General features: G+C 38.7%; 1 protein-coding gene and 1 long non-coding RNA gene across 3 annotated transcripts in view; one reads left to right on the forward strand and one right to left on the reverse strand.

Annotated features, from left to right (window-relative positions):
* LOC148118722 (uncharacterized) overlaps positions 1 to 10,623 on the forward strand; it is a 90,902-nt gene extending 80,279 nt beyond the window's left edge. Inside the window, exons 3-5 of the long non-coding RNA XR_015735859.1 lie at positions 4,654 to 4,765; positions 5,635 to 5,779; positions 9,417 to 10,623. This is a non-coding gene — a long non-coding RNA (uncharacterized LOC148118722). The remainder of the gene's footprint in view (positions 1 to 4,653; positions 4,766 to 5,634; positions 5,780 to 9,416) is intronic.
* Scn9a (sodium voltage-gated channel alpha subunit 9) overlaps positions 1 to 18,569 on the reverse strand; it is a 142,595-nt gene that overhangs the window by 51,515 nt on the left and 72,511 nt on the right. The window contains exons 8-12 of one of the 2 annotated variants that reach the window (XM_087900030.1): positions 8,232 to 8,295; positions 6,941 to 7,082; positions 4,586 to 4,792; positions 2,519 to 2,806; positions 141 to 479 (exon numbers count right to left, since the gene is read on the reverse strand). In XM_087900030.1, coding sequence (XP_087756156.1) covers positions 141 to 479; positions 2,519 to 2,806; positions 4,586 to 4,792; positions 6,941 to 7,082; positions 8,232 to 8,295 — 1,040 coding nt within the window. Of the gene's footprint in view, positions 1 to 107; positions 480 to 2,518; positions 2,807 to 4,585; positions 4,793 to 6,940; positions 7,083 to 8,231; positions 8,296 to 18,569 lie in introns of both variants that reach the window. The other variant, XM_087900029.1, reaches the window with a different exon arrangement.

The following is an 18,569-nucleotide window of genomic DNA, read 5'->3' on the forward strand; positions in this document are numbered from 1 at the left end:
TTCACAGGCTAGAGAGCTGACCCATCCCCCCACTCCCCCCAGCAGAGAGACTGACTGATGCACGAGTAATTGCCCAGGCATGCCTGAGCTATGGAAAACATCCTTACGCTGTCGTCGGAAGTTGCCTTATCTATTATCACCTCTGGAAGAAGCTGTCCATTGGGGACCATGAGGGCTGTAGGTCCGTCAACAAGCGACACCACGCCATTGCAATCCACCGCACTGTGCATCTTCCCGTTCACCGACAGCATTTGTGGGGACCTACTGGCCTGGCTGATGTTACTGCTTCGTCGCTCCCGAGGCCTGTGAGGCACAAATAGTGAACCCCGTCTGCTCTCGTTGTCTCCAAAAATGCTATGCTCGTCATCAGCGAACTCTGTCTCAGATCCGAGATCTCTTCCTCGACCCTTGAAACTGAAGAGACTCGTTCGGCTGCTGCGCCGTGCAGAAAACAAGGAGCCGCGGATGCTGAGTGGTGACTGTAGGAAAAACAAGACAGAGAGTGGATGCTGGAGCTCCAAATGAGAGAAGACTTCGTGAAATTACCACCAAATCGTTAGTCTGGGGCCAGCGACGCTGTGTTTATTTAAAAGAATTGTATTTAAAAGAAAGGCAATTCAACAAAAAGATCAATTCTAGAAAAAAAAAATAGAAAAAAGAAAAGAAAGAAAAGGATGAAACAATCAGAAGAATCTATTCCCAGAACCTTGTAAAGGACTTGCCCCAGTTCTAGCACTAAAACTCATCCACTCTAAGGTGTGAGAACCCTTCAGTTTATAGACTGGAGGCTAGTTGGGTATGCTTTAGAGGACCTAGTAGTCAAGGAAATTATGAGACAGGGACTATAGCAACTTCGGGGTAGATGGAAGTTGCTCCCAAGGGAACAATGGAAAGCTGACCCCTTCATATGACTCTTCTGCAGTGTAATCTGATTCCATAAGTGAAAACACAGGGTAGATTATTTAGAAGGACTAAATTCAATAGACATTAGTGCTTGCTATTTTAAAGCTACGTGGCAGGTGGCAGGCACTGGGAACAGTGGAAAATGAATATGACAGGGAAGCGCTTTGCCTCAGAACAAGCCGAAACTACCTCTTGTCTTTCCTTGCATTAGCATCATGAGGATTCTAGCTGCCTATCCTTGCCTATCCTAGCCTGTGCCGTGTTTGCTGACAAGGACTGACTGTCTTTTATGTCTGTGCTTCACACCTAAGTAACAGAAGCTGGAAACTTCCAACTGTGGTGAAGATGATAATGGCAGATATCTCGGGCCAGGTCTGGAACCCCAGATTAAGGAATGCAGACGACAGAGGAAGATGTGTAGGGTTATGGGGGTGGGGTACTTGAGCTAAATAGTAGAAGGTGGGGTGCCGCTGTGTCAAAAGAAATTAATGAAGAAAGTTATCAGTAAGAAGCAGACTGGGCTGGGGACATAGCTAAGTTGGTAGTATGCTTGCCTAGTTTGTATAAGGTCTTTGGTTCAAATCCCAGCACTGCATTGGCCATGGTGACCAATACCTACTATGCCAGCACTGGAGAAGTAGAAGGGATGAGGTCAGAAGTTCAAGGTCATTCTTGGCTATATAGAGAGTTTGAAAAGAAAAAGAAATAACTGAAAGGGGAAAAATATGTACTAAGTAATAGAGAAAGGGAAGGCGTGAAATTCGTCAGGTAATAGTGAGTATCTCAGTTATGGGAAACGAAGAAGCCAGGAAAGTAAAGGAAGCTGAGCAGGTGAAGTCAAAGCAATTTGTCATCTGCATAAGATCAATTCTTGATCTTCAGTGTTTATTCAATAGAGTACCAAACCCCTATGTATATTTTTGTCTCGTCAACGATTGAGGTGGGGTTGGACAGTGTGTAAATGTTTGGTAGCTCTGGAGTCATGGCTCATCTGATGGGTTACAGGGGGACCAGGGTGTAGAGGTGTCAGTGTAAAGACCAAGACAGTGAGAGGGAAAATCCACAGGTGAGGAATTCATTTATTAGTCAACCAGAAGCTTCTGAGCTTGGAGTGGAAGAAAACAAAAGAATGGACAATATTCAAAATTGTCTGCCTGCTGCTTTGGTTCATGCTGGTCTACAGGACAGAAAAAGACAGAGGAATTACTTTTAGGATTATGGTTTTCCTTCCTTCCCTCCCTTCTTTCTCTCCTCCTGTTTTTAACCGGAGTGAGGTATTAAAAACATTGACAAAATACAACTATGAGAATTAATCTGTGTTGTAAACAATCTCTTCATTCCTAGAGCAATTTGCAGAAACATTTTATTTTAGAAAAACGCTTCTTAGGGAAGATATGGCAATTCTGAAACAATAGCTTTTTATGAAAATGAAAATGGCAACTTAATTGAGAAAACCATATACATCTCTCTTCTTTCCATAAACACCCAGCCAAAGGCAGCATTTTAGGTAAAATGTGGTGGTGAAGTCCCCTTCCTCTCCTGGGCCCTGACTCCAGGGTTAAGCTTTGCACTGGCGTTTGGCTGTGCAGCCTCGCCTGGTGGCGTCAGTTAGTACCTGGTTAGGAGTGGACAGCCTCTTCTCCCGGGAGCGGTGATGTCCTTCCACGCCGAGATGGAAGCTTTTCTTTCGGATGCTTTCCTCCGATCCTGACTTGGACAGTTTCTCATCGTCGCCCTTTTCCTCGCCGCTGGAGATCTTCTTCTGGTTCTTTTTCTTTCTTCTGTTTCGTCTCTCCTTGGCACTCTTGGAGCTCAGCCGGGAGGTTTCTGAAGAGCTCTCCGAAAGACCCGTCATCCTGCTCCGCCCAATACTCGTGTACTCAGCTGCAGCTGCTGCGATGGCCTGTTGGACCAAGACAATCCCAGCATTTAAGTAATTTCCAAATCTTGAAAAAACAAGCCTCGGGTTACCCAACCTGGACATTCAGTTACAAATCTTGTCCAGAAAGTAACCTGTGTTCTGTTGTGTTATGGCCAATTAGCATGTGAAGCATAGTCTCTTCTCTCACATATTATAATAAAGTTTCAGTATCTTTGTAATGCAACTCTTTCATGTTGTGAACTTCCCTAGAATTAAGTAAACTGAAGTATTATGTGTCGAAGTTTTACAGGTACTTTTGCGATATAAAACTCACATAAACTGTGTGCTAAGATAATGAGTTTGAAGATCAAGTAAGCAACTCAGGGTGATCAATGGAGTCAGGAACCCCATAGCCTAGTTAGAGTGGCATGTCTGAAAATAGAAATGTTAATAAGGAAATAAAGTGTCAAGAAAAAGTATAAAGTCAATGATTCTTATCTCAAAAGTGAGATCTCAAAACTAAATTACCAGGGAGAGAAGGTAACGGTCTCACCTCACTAAAAAAAAAAATAGAGAAACAAACAAACAAATAAATGCTTTCTGAAAATAAAATAAAAGTTCTATCTAGGTTCTACCCTGGGGTTTATGACTTCCCCAGTTATTTTGCTAAATGGCACGTTGCTAAGTTGTCTTCTAAGTATTTATGTCAATACTCACATATTTGGACTGTCCTCAGCCTTGGTAATAGAAGGTAATTTTTGCAGGGGGAAACAGTTAATGCAGGAATGCATGATTGTTCTAAGTACTAAGAACAAGAAACTGAGTGTTCATTCTTAAATGGGACATTCGTTAACCTCCCTCCTTACACCCAGCCAGGCTCAGGGGAAAACACAGAAAAGGAGGCAACGATACTGCAAGAGCCAGAGAACAGGGATTAGACCTTTGAAATGTTGACTTCTGGGCACAATGTGGTTATCACACTCAAGAACTTAGAACAACTGAGGCTACCTGTGTGAGACCTGTACAAGAGCAAGCCAAGCAAAATTCAGGAAAAATGAGGAAGGTACTCTCTGGGCCATGCCCTTTATAGAAGTGTTTTTGGCAGTTGGGGCACCTGGGACAGGGAGAATCATTTTTATTTCTTCGTGTGTATGGCCATTGGTAGTTTTCCCATGGTGCAGGGCATGACCCCTAATCAAGTACTTATGGGTAGCACTAGTCAGACTTAGAAGGTTATCAAAGATTGGCTTGAAATTGGGAGAGGCAGACTGGGAGAGTTAGAGAAAGGGAGAGTGAGGTTATAGGTTTGAGTGGGTATGAATATTTCATTGTATATGTGTATAAAATTCTCAAGACTAAAGGAAAATCATTTAAGGAAACTAGATGTAAAGATGTAAAGTAGAAAAATACTTTCAGTCTTACCCTCAGAAAAGAGTTGTGGTATTACTTCTCCAGGTCATGTATGTATTAGTCTAACAGTTAAATTATGATTGTGTCCTGTCTATTATTACACCCACGAATATTTCAGCAACATTTTCCTCATTACAAAATTTTCTCAAAAAATGTATACTTTTATAGATGAGTACAATGTCAAGACACAAAGATATCATAATCCTATTGAAGAAGGTGTCCGCTCTAGCTCTGTTTATAGCTCATTCCTTCAAGCACATTAGAAAAAAGGATGCAATTCACACAGAACACAGGAAATGCTACTTGGGCTTTCAGCCAACGTCGAGTATAGTCTGCAGAAATCAGGAGAATCTATGTGGAAAGGACCGTTGTCTCCCCTCTGCCTTCATATTTGTAGTGACAAACACTGACCTCGGCTTCTTCCTGCTCTTTCTTGAGACGGTCTAACATCTGCTGAAATTCTAATTCTTTCTGTTTAGCTTCCTCGATGTTGGCCTGGTTCTGTTCCTCGTACGCCATGGCTACCACAGCCAGGATCAAGTTGATGAGGTAGAAGGAGCCCAGGAAGATCACCACCACAAAGAAAATCATGTAGGTTTTACCAGCAGCACGTAGAGTCTGGGGGTAGGGAGGGAAATTGTTATTTTAATAATGCAAAAATTTTACGACATTTTTCATTGTGGTTGATAGATAAAGAGCATGCAAATCAAATATTTTGTATAATTTCATATTATAGAAATATAAATGAAAACAATATATTTGAAGACAATCAGTATTAATCAAACTTGTTATAATACTATAAAAGATATAGCAACGTAACAGTTGGTACTACGGTTTGATCATTAGTATTAAATACAGCATAACAATTTTTCATTTTCCACAGTTTTTAAATTACTGGTAACTTTAGCTCTCATGCTGCCTTTTAATTTTTCAAACAGGCCCCCTTTATTGTTCAAGTCCTATCCTTTCCTTTCTAAAGCATAGGTTATCGTTTTAAACCTTGATGCCGACAGATTGCTTTACCAATTAAATTTATCTGTTGACTCCATGGCTATTTATTTTTACCTAGCATTACCATTAATAATTTTTAAATGCAGGTTATCTTCTGCCATCTATTCCATTTTTAGAATAATGCAAAACTGTATAGAGATGTCAGTGGAACTTATACACATCTGGAGTCCTTAATATTTACTCTATTCCCTGTTCTACCATTCTGTTGTTGTTACTGTTTTTCTCTTGAATAAATTCATAGAAGTGGAACTTTTAGGTCATTGGAAACTTTTTGTTTTCATTAACTTTTTACAAAGGTTACTACCAATGTGTGAGAAAGTCTAGCTTCTGTATCTCAACTTAAATACAGCCATCTTTCGCTGTCCCTTTGCAAAATTGTATATCAATGCTTTTATTTTGCATGACCTTAACTTTGAGCTAAGATACCCTTCTTTTCTATATTTATAAAGGTGGGGACTGCGATGGTGGTCCCATGACGGTGGACCTGAAGACTCTGCAGTATGACAAAGGAGGACCTGGGCCCAACAGTACAGCATTTTAAGATTCTGTTCCTACCTCTGAAATATTTCTATTAATTTTATTTTCCGATGAAAGGTATTTTTAAATAATTTTATAACATTTATTATAGTCACAGAAGTAAATATAAAGGAGGCCAAAAGAAGTATTTGTAACAATTCTGAGAAAAAAAGAATTATGGTTACATGAAATAAGAGAATTATCATTTCAAATACCTCCCTCTTGGGATTGGGCACTGAAAATATATAATATACACATAGAAACCATGTGGCAAGTGCCTCACATCCATGCTAGAGTACATGGCCATGGGACTGAACACTATAGCAGACTGCTCTTTAAGCCGAGGAATAGTTAAAGGGTCATGAATCCAGAAGAGGAAGTATTTGACAAGGAAGAGGAAGGTTTGGAGAAGAACTGAGTGTTTAATTGTAAATAAGGGTTCAACCCTAATGTATGGTGGGCACAGTCCAGGAGGGTCTGGTGGGCACAGTCCAGGAGGGTCTGGTGGGCACGGTACAGGAGGGTCTGGTGGGCACAGTCCAGGAGGGTCTGGTGGGCACAGTACAGGAGAGTCTGGTGGGCACGGTACAGGAAGGTCTGGTGGGCACAGTACAGGAGAGTCTGGTGGGCACAGTTCAGGAGGGTCTGGTGGGCACAGTCCAGGAGAGTCTGGTGGGCACAGTACAGGAGGGTCTGGTGGGCACAGTTCAGGGAGAGTCTGGTGGGCACAGTACAGGAGGGTCTGGTGGGCACAGTTCAGGAGGGTCTGGTGGGCACAGTTCAGGAGGGTCTGGTGGGCACAGTTCAAGAGGGTCTGGTGGGCACAGTACAGGAGAGTCTGGTGGGCACGGTACAGGAAGGTCTGGTGGGCACAGGACAGGAGATTCTCGAGGATTCTGACAGCCTAGGCATGGGAAGGAAATGGTGAGTGTGCAAAGACAGCCCAAGAAACTGCAATATTCTCTGTCCTTTACGCCGGACCCTGAGGGTGTGTCGGATACTAAGGAAGACCTAAAAATTAACATTGCTCAGAACATAGAAGAAAATTAATATATGATCTAAGAACTATCTGTTCTAATACGAGCAGGATAAATTAATGTTAGACAAGCATGTCGGGATTCCCATACTGTCCACAGAAATGAAATGAAAGCAACAGCAGCCACACCAGCTCCTAAGGCGGAAATCAATGCACACTGGGCACTGACAGCCTTCGCGATGGTTGATTCTGTTGGCACCCACCTGCTGGTAAAGGTTCTCCCAGTAGTCCTGAGTCATTAGCCGAAACAGGGCCAAGAAGGCCCAGCTGAAAGTATCAAAGCTCGTGTAGCCATAATCGGGATTTCTGCCAGCCTTCACACAGTAGTATCCTTCTGGACATTGGCTACAGATACAAATGGGAATTACATGTCAGGATATGTTTGGCGCGTAGATAAGGAACACAATAGCAGAGTGTTAACCTCAAGGATCAATTTAGAGGTTGAACATTGCAGAACAACTAAGAGAATGTAACCTGGGGTCAGAAAGAATGGCCATTGCTTCCCATTTCAGTATTTGCTAGTTGACCATTTTGCCGGACTACTTAAATTCTCAAAGATTCTTCCAAGTGGGAATAGCAAAATAACTTACTTCAAGAATTTAAAATTGACTTTGAATTTAAATAACACAATTAACCCACTCTCTGACCATAGAACCATTTAGTAAATGGAAGATTTCATAAGCAACATAGTCATAAATTCAAATCATTAGGGTTTGCTATGAAGGCCTCTGGCAAAATGGCTTCTTTGAAATTTAGTCTTGTGGTGCATTAAAGTCAAGAACAGTCATAATACCACATATGAGAATGCTCATAAAAAATTTTGGCTTTAAATCTTTTTTACTTTCTAAAACTGGCAGATTGGTTTTTAGCCTCCTTAAATGAACGAGGTGTCTGAAGCGTTTGTGGGAGGGGCAGCACTGTTGATTCTGAGGTTCAAAGAGTTTCCAGAGCCTGATGAAGAGATCCCTTGCTGGCAAGCAGAACAAGAACAAAGCTCTGCTGCAAACTGAAGGTGTATGGAGAAATCAAAATGGTGTTTTATAAACAGAAGATTCTGAAAATAGCTAGTCCACAGGATCCTGTGTAAATTGGTCTGAGCAGTATACTCAGTTACCAATGAGTCATATTGAATTAGGCAGTGGAGAGCTTTGAAATGGAAAGAGATATTGATTTTGTTATTCTTCTTTCCAAGAAGTAAGGTCTTAAACTAGCCAACTGATTTTTGATAGGCTTTTAGAAAGTATTCTTGCATATCCCAAGATTCTCATGATGGCTATTTTGTTTTGATTCAAGCCTTATCTCATGATTGGTCTTGCTTTCTAATGCATGCATAAACTATAAACATTTTAAGATCTCTGTTCATTGTTAGATAAAATGAGCAAAATCAATGCCATGAAATTTATTAAAATTATAATATTGAATCAAAAGTACTTATTGAGCATGAAACTTTTCTTTGGCAGCATTTCAACTAAAAGCAAAGCAAATATTACATACCCAGAATCTGTGCTGAAGCCACAAAGGAGAGCATCTTTGGTTCCCTCCAAGTAATAAAAATATCCTGTTTAGGAAGAATTTGAACAATATAGCATTATAGGATGCAATCAGTAAGAGTCATAAGGCAAGTAAGTTATGAATGCAAACATGTATGCAAACATCTAAGTCTGATCCCTTGGTAATAACATTTATTCTTTTAATATTCTCATATGTTATTGATAAAGAATCTACTTATATCATTTTATGGACCAGTGAATAATTATGAAGACGCAAATAATAAACAAAATCCCTACCTTTGGGAAGTTTCCTTAATCTGGTGCATATGGATGTTAGTGTATGTAGGAAAGCAATTAACAAGTAAATAATATGTCTAGCAATCCCAGATGGCTGGTTTGTGTCTTCATTGTTACCATCAGGACTCTAGAGTTGAAGGTTTGTTCTTTAATGCACAGAGTCATAGAGCCTTTGGGTTGTTATTGGTTGAATTAAAATGGCTCTAAACTCATGAATGAATCAATGCACTATGGAACCAATCTCAACGGGATGTTGGGAGGCAACAGAGAGCTAACTATGAAGGTCAGGCACAGGTGGAGCAAGAATGTAAGTCACTGGGGGTCATACCCTTGAAGGACACATTCTGTCCCTGGTCTCTTCCTCCATCTCCCCTTTTCTCTTTCTACCTCCTGGCTACCACAAGATGAGTAGTCTTTGAACATACCGTTATTTTAAAGCTCTGCCTTACCACAGATTCAGAGACAACAAGGCTAAGTAACCATGGACCAAAACTTCTGAGACCTTGAACTAAACTGACTTTTATTTCATTTAAACCAATTTAATCACAACATTAAAAAAAAAGAAATAGAGAGTTATAACTGATCTAATGAAAATATACTAAAACAATTAAAAAATGTGTTAGGAAATTCTAAGCGGATGGGATTTCACAAAGAAACCATTCTTTGATGTTGAAACGCCATTGTGATCACCCTTTAAGATATATGTTGATAGTGGAGTAACATGGATGTAGTAACAGGTTCAAGAATTCTTAGATATGAACTAGGCATGGAATACAGTAGGTAGCAACTATTGCTGGGGACAGGTGAAATGTATGTAAGGCACCAGTGATGAAGATGGGGTTTGAAGAGACACAGTCACCTTTTGTTAACTGTTTTTAAAATTCTATTCAAGGCTGCAGGTTTTAGGAAGCTTTTCTGAGCGAAGGTAGAGCTGAGAACGAAAGGAGAGGAGGTGAAAAGAAGAGAGAAGAGGAGACAAAGAAGAAAGAAGCTCTAAACTGCGTCTTAAGGTACTACACCTGAAACAAAAGAATCAATTACACAATACTGCAAATGGATACAATTTATTTTACAAAATCCTTTTCTTCTTCACCCACAAAGCAGTATCTATAGGACTTGGGAAGTTCTAAATGTTGAGAGTTTAATAATTATAACAACTTCTATTTTTCACCTTAGCTCTTTCTTGGTGCCCTTTATTCCCATTTTTCTTAGTAAAGGATTTCCTGTTTTTTTCATCATTCAGTGTTAAGACTTCCTGATATGACTGGAAGGCAACTCAGTCTTCAAATTACATACATGAAGGACTAAGGCTTACATCATCACTTCCAAATCCTAGCATTTTTATGAGTGTTAATTTTATAAAATATAGATTTCACTATGGCATTTCCATACCTGCAAATAATTCCATTCTTTTTTAAAAGGGTTCAAATTCCCATTTGGCTCAAAACAACAGTAATGAACATTGTGATTATTGGATTTGTAGTGATAATGGAATGGGATGGGTGAGTTGGGGGAGGGACAGAGAATGAGAGCACGGAAAGAGTTATCTGATAGAAGGAGCCATTATGGCATTAGGGAGAAATCTGGTGCTAGGGAAACTTTGCAGGAATCCGCAAGGATGACCCCAGCCAAGACTCCTAGCAATAGTGGAGAGGGTGCCTGAACTGGCCTTCCCCTATATTCGGATTGAAGACCACCCTTATTGTCATTACATAACCTTCATTCAGTAGCTTATGAAAGCAGATGCAGAGATCCACAGCTAAACTTCGATCTGAGCTCCCAGTGGCCAGTCTAAGAGAGAATCAAGATCATGTTGGGGAACCCACAGAGACAGCTAGTGGAAGCTCACTGACTCTCGACTGATAGCTAGGGAACCCGCATAGGAATGTGGGTGACAGTTGTGTGGCTGGGACAGTCTGTGGGGACACTGGCAGTGGAATTAGGATTTATCCCCAGTGCATGAACTGGCTTTTTTGGGATCCATTCCCTAAGGACCTTGTTTAGCCTAGATACAGGGGATAGGGGCTTGGTCCTGCCTCAACTTGATTTGTCAGACTTTGTTGACTCTTTATGGGAGGCCTTATGCTTTCTGAGGAATGGATCAGGGCTTGGGTTGGGAAAAGGGGTGGGGGAGAAGGAGGAGAGGAGGAAGGGGGAACTGTGGTTGGTATGTAAAATAAAAAAAAGTTTAAAAAATTTAAAAAAGATTTTGAAATTGCATCTTCTTATACTTGGGTATTGCTTCTACAGCTTCCTATATAATTAAGTTATGTTACTGCTTTGGATGCTACATTTGTGGATTATAGTTTGAAATATCTATGGAGTTTTTAAATAATCCATATATATGACTTTCAGAAAGAGCAATAACGAAGTTTCACACAAACTGATCACTGCAGGACAAGCACTACTCTCATTAAACTATCATTTCATTTCAAAGGAGATTGACCAACTGGCTCACACCCAGCTCCTTGTTTGACTTATAAGACACAAGCAAAACTGGAAAAGATCTTACTTAGTGAGAAATAAATAGCTTTGAATGAAAAATCCCATGCTCAGTCAAGAAAAGGTGTAATTCTATCCCTTTTTTTGTATGTTTATCTATTTACGTTGGGATTTTTATATAAGGTTTTTGCCGTGTATTTAAGGTTTACATAAAGCCTGATGTAACCCAATCTTGTCTCAAACTCACACCCTTACCTCTGTCTCCTAAGAGTGGAGATGATAGACATGGACTACTAAATGTGGCTCTTGTGATATCTTTTTCCACACAGAATCCTACATGACATTTTGATGAGGAAAGATTACCTAGTGATTAGCCATAAAATTACCAAGGAATATTTAGCGGTCACTGAGGAACCAAATCATAGGAAGAGGCTCTAGGACTACCTGAACTCTCACACTACCAGACTTCCATTTAATTCAACAGGCATGATGAAAGGTTTAGCAAGGCATCTAGCTCACCTTGCTTTTGTAGAGCACATCACAGTTATTTCTAAATAGCTACTGAATTTGTGGGCTAATTGTTCCCAAGAGAATATAATTTTAAGATCTAAAGGAACGGAGAAATGGCCAGGAAAGAGGAAAGTCATCATTCTATAAAATCTAAAATAAATGATTCTGAAAGTGATTCATGAGCCGATACAACCATGACTCATGAATTTAACCACAGGCTACACAGTGAGAATTTAAAATAGATTTCAAGACTTGTGAACGGAGTTCAGTGAGTAGAATGCTTGTCCAGCACACATGAAACCCCAAATCTGATGCACAGCATTGCATAAATGAGGTATGGTGGGTCATACTTTAACCCCAGCACTTAAGAGATGGGGAATCAGAAGTTCAAAGTTATAAGTAAAGGGAATTCAGTGCCAGTTCTGAGATACATGAGATTTGGTCTAGGTCAAAAAAAAGGAAGAAACAGGTACATATAAACATTTCATGTTCACGACACTACTGAGTGATCAAGGATGCTTATGAGATTAAGCACATTTCTTTGTGTGCCTCAAAGTGTTTCCAAAGACAGTTAGGTAATGAGACTCTGACCTAAAGACTGGTTTAATTCATTCATGCACTAAAATCTTGAACTGACTGTAGAAAGGTGGATGAATGTGGTCTGTGGGGCTTGTTAGGAGAAATAAGTCACTGGGAAATTTGTCCTGTTGTATCTTCTCTCCCCTTGCTCTTATAGATTATTCTCCTTCCTGGTAGTTAAGAGTTGAGCATCTCTGACTAGCATGATTCTGCTGCTAAGACGGTCTGCCCACCATCAACTGATAACCTTTATAATCAAGGACCACACCCTGAGAGATCTGAAGCCAAAAGCCCAGTGAATCTTTCTTTCCTTTAGGTTGTTGCTTCAGACATTTGGTCATAATGATCACAAATCCGACAAGTGGCAGAAATCTCTACCAACTAGTGAATATAAAAAAAAATACTATATGTGTGTAAAATACCGTACATAAGTAAAATTTAATATTATTTCAAAGCACAAGGAAACAAAGAATGAATATACCCAAGGTGAAATACTGTGGTAGTAAAAGAAGTCAAACATGCAAAGCTGCAACTGTTCACTTTTTCTTATAAAGCGTCCTACTTAGCTCAACACAGATTGTATTGCTCAGGAGTTGCTGGAAGCTTAGGTCAGAAATGCAGAGTTTATTTTCATCTGTAGCAGCAAAGGGTGTTTCATGAACATCCACATTATCATAGCAAGTGATAACCAGGGGGACCATAAATTCTGTTTATGTGGTGAGTTTTTGTATTTGATAAATTTTGAAAATTCTGCTTTTCAGCTCTCTAAAAACTCTGCTTGTATACAGGATCAAGAAAGCATTTGAAGGGTGTTGTGTTCGGGACTCCTGTGTGGCTTTTTTGCTAGCCATCTCCTCAAGAAGGCTGCTCCCCTTGTTGCATCAACTCTCAGGATCTAGCAACTGCTGTTACACTCACCCCTTTCTTTGTCCAGCTTAAATTTATAGACACCCATTATCATCTTCCTCTAGGACTATTTCAATTTCCATGCATCTTTCTGTTTACCATAGTAACCTAGCAGAATTCCAACCTACGCAAATACCCATTTTCCAAATGACTGAATTTTGGAGGAGAAATTCTCATAGCTAGTGAACAATTACATTTCCAATAAGTGAGCTTCTTTGTCAAATTAGCATTCAACACAGACTTGATCAACCAGTCCCCACTTTGATCCTATGGCGCTTTCTGCTCAAAACCCTCTGCGAATCCCTCCTTGCTTTTGCAATGTACTCCACAACCCATCACTCCATTTCCTACATCTCTGTAGAAAAGAAAAGCCCCTGAGTTTGAGCAGTCCCGCTGACTGTACGGACTGTCCCTTCGTATTTTCTTGCTCTTCAAGGGAGATGTCTCTGCCCTCTTCTCTCTCTTTTTCAAAGACTTGACTCTCCTGCACGATTCCATTCTCTCTGTCTCTCTTGCCTTGAGAGCCATATATCTCCTCCCAACTATTTGTATATCTAGGACAAAAGTCCTTATCAAAATCCACAGTGAAAATAAGAGCCGTGCTCTATTATTTAGATACCCTTTGCAGCTCAATGGCCTATGCATACTATCCTTTTTCTTCCCGACTTCCCACTCACCTTTAAAAGTGTGACTTTTAAAGGTATGACTGTCAGTATGACTGTCATACCCACCCAGGGCACGTTTTCTCGTGAACATCTTTAATGACTTTCATGTTGTTAAAATAACGAAAATTTCACTAAGAATAAGTGACTGTTGAGTTTTCATCTAAATGAAACATTCATGTGTTTTATATTGTTTTACATTTGTGTGATGACCTTAAATATTAAGCGTACGTAGTGATAAAAGTGATCGCAAGTTTTTGGAAAGTGAAGACAGCTTTATGTATTGTTCCAAAGAAGTTTTGTTTTAATGCTGGTGCCTTAAGATCTTCAGTGTAAAGGCATTTCACTTGTATCTTCATAAATAAAACTAACCTGAAAAGCCGAGAAGCAAAACAGTCAGCCATTAGCTCTCACCTGGACCTCAGTCTGAAAATGGCAGTCCTGCCCGCAGGAATCTCAGAATGAGACTGAGACTGAGAGTTGTTTCCTTCTGTTCTACAATTCTCTCTAGGGCTGGGATTAAAGGCGTGCACCACTGGGATTAAAGGCGTGCACCGACTGGTTTCTGCAGCAAACTAGTGTGGTTACTGGGATAAAAGGCGTGTGTTACCACTACCTGGTCTGTAAGGCTGACCACTGGGGCCATTTTACCCTCTGATCCTCAGGCATGTTTTATTATTAAAATACAAATGAAATGCCACAACACCTCAGGGCCATTTCAGTATGATAATGCTCATATTACAAAAACTTATTATGATTTCCTGTGCAGTAAATGTATTTCCTAATTTTTTTGTATAAGTTTTTTTTTTTAAATTTTTGCTTTGACTTGAAGGGTCTGATTGGGTTTTAAGTCAGTGTCATATATAGTTTAGAGTGACCTAGAACTCTGTTTTCCTGAAGATAATCTTGAACTCCTGATATTTTTGTCTGTATCTCCCAAGTGCTGGGAGAGTGGTCATGTTTTATCACCTCTGACTGTTTGGGGTTTTTGTCTGTGGGATGAGTCGGTGGGTTGGTTGGTTGGTTTAATGTAGTCCTGACTAGCCTGACACTCAGTATATGGGCCACGATGGCACGGAGTTTGAGGCAATCCTGTCTTCTGTGTACTAAGTGTTGGGATTATAGGCTTGGCCACTTTGCCTGACTGTTATATGCTTTAGTGAGTGCCAACTATGTAGTTTATTGGCAGAAAGAGAATATTAAAGGGGGTTGTTGCTTGGAGTTTGATATTTTTAATTTTTGATACCTGATTGCTTTTTGTAATATTTAGAAAAACATACAATAAGCTCTCATATAATGGGTCATTTGAAATAGATAATATTGAAAAATGTATGTATATTTGTTTCTGTCCTATCCTTATATAAAAAGTAGTTATACTTTAACTACTTATTAAAGTCTTTGACCTTTCTTGAGACGGCACTTCCATTTCCTCATGACCCTCCTGAGGTGTGTTTGTATTTCCAGAGCTCTCTGAGTGAGGCTTTCAGAACTGAGCAAGAGCCACGTGCTTTACTCCACTACAGAGCCTTTGCTTTCATTTTTAATATTCACGATGACAAAAATGTTGCTCTTGGTTCAGTTAGAGTACATTAGCGCTAATGTTTTATTTAAACTCACTTCTCACATAGCTTAATTTTTTAATGTTCTATCTAATGTCTTTTAAACCTTGCTTCACTACATGGTTAAATTAAATTTTGTCCCCTCCCAGCAGAAAGCTTTGCTGTGTGAGGATGTTTTGTTCTGTGATGGTAACCCTTGCCTTGTAGTAAAACAGGTAGTTGTTTCAGACTGAGAACTACTAATAGAACACCACAAATAGCTAAAGGATTTTTAGGGTCGTGGGGGGTCCCATACAAAACAGACCTTGTGAAAGAAATTTTATGTGTGATAGAACTGGATAAGATAAAAAGAGAATTACTTGTAACACATTTTTCTAAAACTTTACCAACTTTTAAAATCTAGATTGACTCACTAAGTAAGTGAAAGCAGCTGTGCTTTCTTGGAGTCTGCTGTGTTATTATTATTCATTTATTTATTAGTTTTTAAACTTTAACTTCATTTTATTTCTTGAAAGAATGGCCCATTAGTCATCTCAAAATGGTGTCTGTTCTTATATCAAGAAAAACAGAGAACTGAGTTGATTTATAAAGTACCCAAGTAGTGCTGTCAGGTAATACATAATTTCAGGCTTACTTTTAGTTCTGTCTTTATGGCTAAATTATTAGAATGTGTTTTAGAAATCACATAAATTTCCAAGATACCAGGGCATTTGTCATTGCATCAATTAGACAGATATGGATTATTCAGCTCTAATGGCGATGAAATCACTACACTTTATAAATTAATACCTCAACATTAAGCAAAATAATTAAAATATCATATGTACTCACTCATAAGTGGCTTTTAGACATAAAGCAAAGAACACTAGCCTAAAATTTACAAGAACCAAGAACCAAGAACCAAGAACCAAGACAACAATGAGGACCCTAAGAGAGATATTCATAGATCTAATCTACATGGGAAGGAAAGAAAAAGGCAAGATCTCCTGAGTAAATTGCGAGCATGGGGATCATGAGGGAGGGGAGAAGGGGAAGGGAGAGGGAAGGAGGGGAGCAGAGAAAAACAAAAATTAAAAAAATAAATCTTATCTAATAAAAATAATTAATTAAATAAAATAAAAGCTTTTTCATTGTTTTATACTAGCTCAGATGGGCAGCACTAAAATTGCTAATCTATGTCATTTTATCCACATTAAATGATGGGTGGTATCTGGTCAGACAAATATTGTTGTGTGCCTCATGGAGAAAACAAAGATGTATTTAAAATAAAGTAAATCTGGTGTTAAATGTGGATGTCTTTAATAACTTCCTAATTCATACCAAGCTTCCATTCTTAAAAACTTTGCCCCTTGTACCTTGCTTATGTCATAGCAGAGCAAAATGGTTTTTAAAAGTTGAAAGTAGGAAATATCAAGAAAACTGTTCAATTTGCAAATGTCTTCTCTTTAGGGTTGGGTTTTCAGAATCACATATTTGGATTCTTCTTCTAAGTATAACAATATTCAAAACCTGTAGATGATTTTGTAGTTAAATTATATCAGAACTTGCATAATACAGCATCAAAGTAGAAAGTCTGAAACAAATGTATATCCTTAATCTCTTAATTCTTAGTAGCCTCTAACCATGCAGTGATTCCGTAGTGGAACCTTGGTAAATGTCATGCTTTCTTTTTGGTAACTTATAATGTCATCCTCCAGGGTACAAGACGATTTAGTGATATAATTCTCATCCCATCACATCCATGAACAACTTTTTATTTCAATGAATGACCAATATAGATAAAGAATTCTAACAATATAGATGTTAGTACATAGCCAATAGGCAACCGAGCCTTAGAGTAGTCATCTAAATTTTACCAGTAGGTGTTGGTATATAACCATCTAAAGCATATATTTGTGTGGAACATTCCTTCCCTAGATGAACATATATGTAAATACATTCATGACTAGTGTCTTCATTGTTGGCTACAATAGATAACTGTACTGTAAATGTCATAGCTGTCCAGATAACTTCTTTAAGTAACGAGATTGCTTTGAACTACATGCTGGTAAGCAAGAACTAACATCTACCACATTTCAATAAATATATTTGGAATGGTAGCTCTTCAGTGTGCCTAGGGATAGAAATCAGTGTGTAGTGCTTTTACCTAACATTTGTGAGGTCCTGGCTCAATCTCCAGATTATAAAAATAAGTACATAAATAAGTAATAAATGGGAGATATAAGAAATATAAGAAATAAAAAGAAAACTAATGTTTAAAAATGTCTGCTTTAGGGTAATTTTTGTACATTAGATTTTGATCAGTTCAGTTGTAGGAACTTCTGTTATGCAATATGTATTATTGCCCTGTACTGTTTCCTTATAGACATAAAAATAATTTTCTTTATATACTTTCTTTGCTCAAAAGTCTTAATTGCCTCTATGCAGTGATCAATTATGAACCAAATGATCTCACTATAGTAAAAGCAATGAAAATGCCATGAGTGCAGAAAGGAATAGTAATGTGACCAGATGTTGGGAATTCTGAATCCCAAATTGAGGCCCAATAACCTTGTTGGCATGGTGACAGAAGAATGTATTGGTACCCATGATTTCAGCTAAACTTTGAAAGTTAGGACTTGACTAAAAGCGTTAAACGAAAAGTGTTAAATCAAATTTGGCTTAATATTATCTTCATACACAAAGAACTGCAACCAAATGTATAGAAACAAACAATCACTAATCCACCCTTACGTCAAGCAGCTGTGTCTTAACCAAGCACAGCAGCTGAACTTCACTGTGAACTGATCAGACCACAGCCATATCAGGCAATTGTTGACCTGTAACCCAGAAGCTGTTTCTCTAAGTCATGACCATTTTCTTTGTATGTAAATAGAGCCCACCTAATTGATGGACTGAACTGTCTGAACGTCTTCTCCTTCCCAAGTCAACTGGTTTCGTGAATCATTCTTTGCTCAAATAAATTCTAATAAAAATGTGTTTGAAGACTTTTTTTTTAACCAAGGTCTGAAAGACTTTCAAGCTATGAACTCAGAAGAGGCTAAGGCTCAGAATAAAAGGAGTGGTAATGTTATAAGTGCTAAAGTACCTAAATTTAGGTAAGAATTGCAAATTGAATTTTAAAAAAGGAATACAAATGTGGACAAATATTTATTGCATTCACCACTTCAATAACAAAAAAATTAAGAAATAATATTTTCTAGAAATTGGAAACTGAAGATATTGATTATAAATATCATAAATTGGAAAATTACAGAATGATAAAAGGAAGAAAACATATTTGTAATAAACTATGATAGTGATGAAGTACGTACTGCCCAGTTTACTATGGAACTGTTGCTTTTCTTCCCATCAGCCCCACCTGTACTCCTTTTCCCTTACACTCTT

The sequence above is a fragment of the Myodes glareolus genome, chromosome 21 (assembly GCF_982192425.1).
Source record: "Myodes glareolus chromosome 21, mMyoGla1.1, whole genome shotgun sequence".
In the NCBI taxonomy this organism is placed as follows: Eukaryota; Metazoa; Chordata; class Mammalia; order Rodentia; family Cricetidae; genus Myodes; species Myodes glareolus.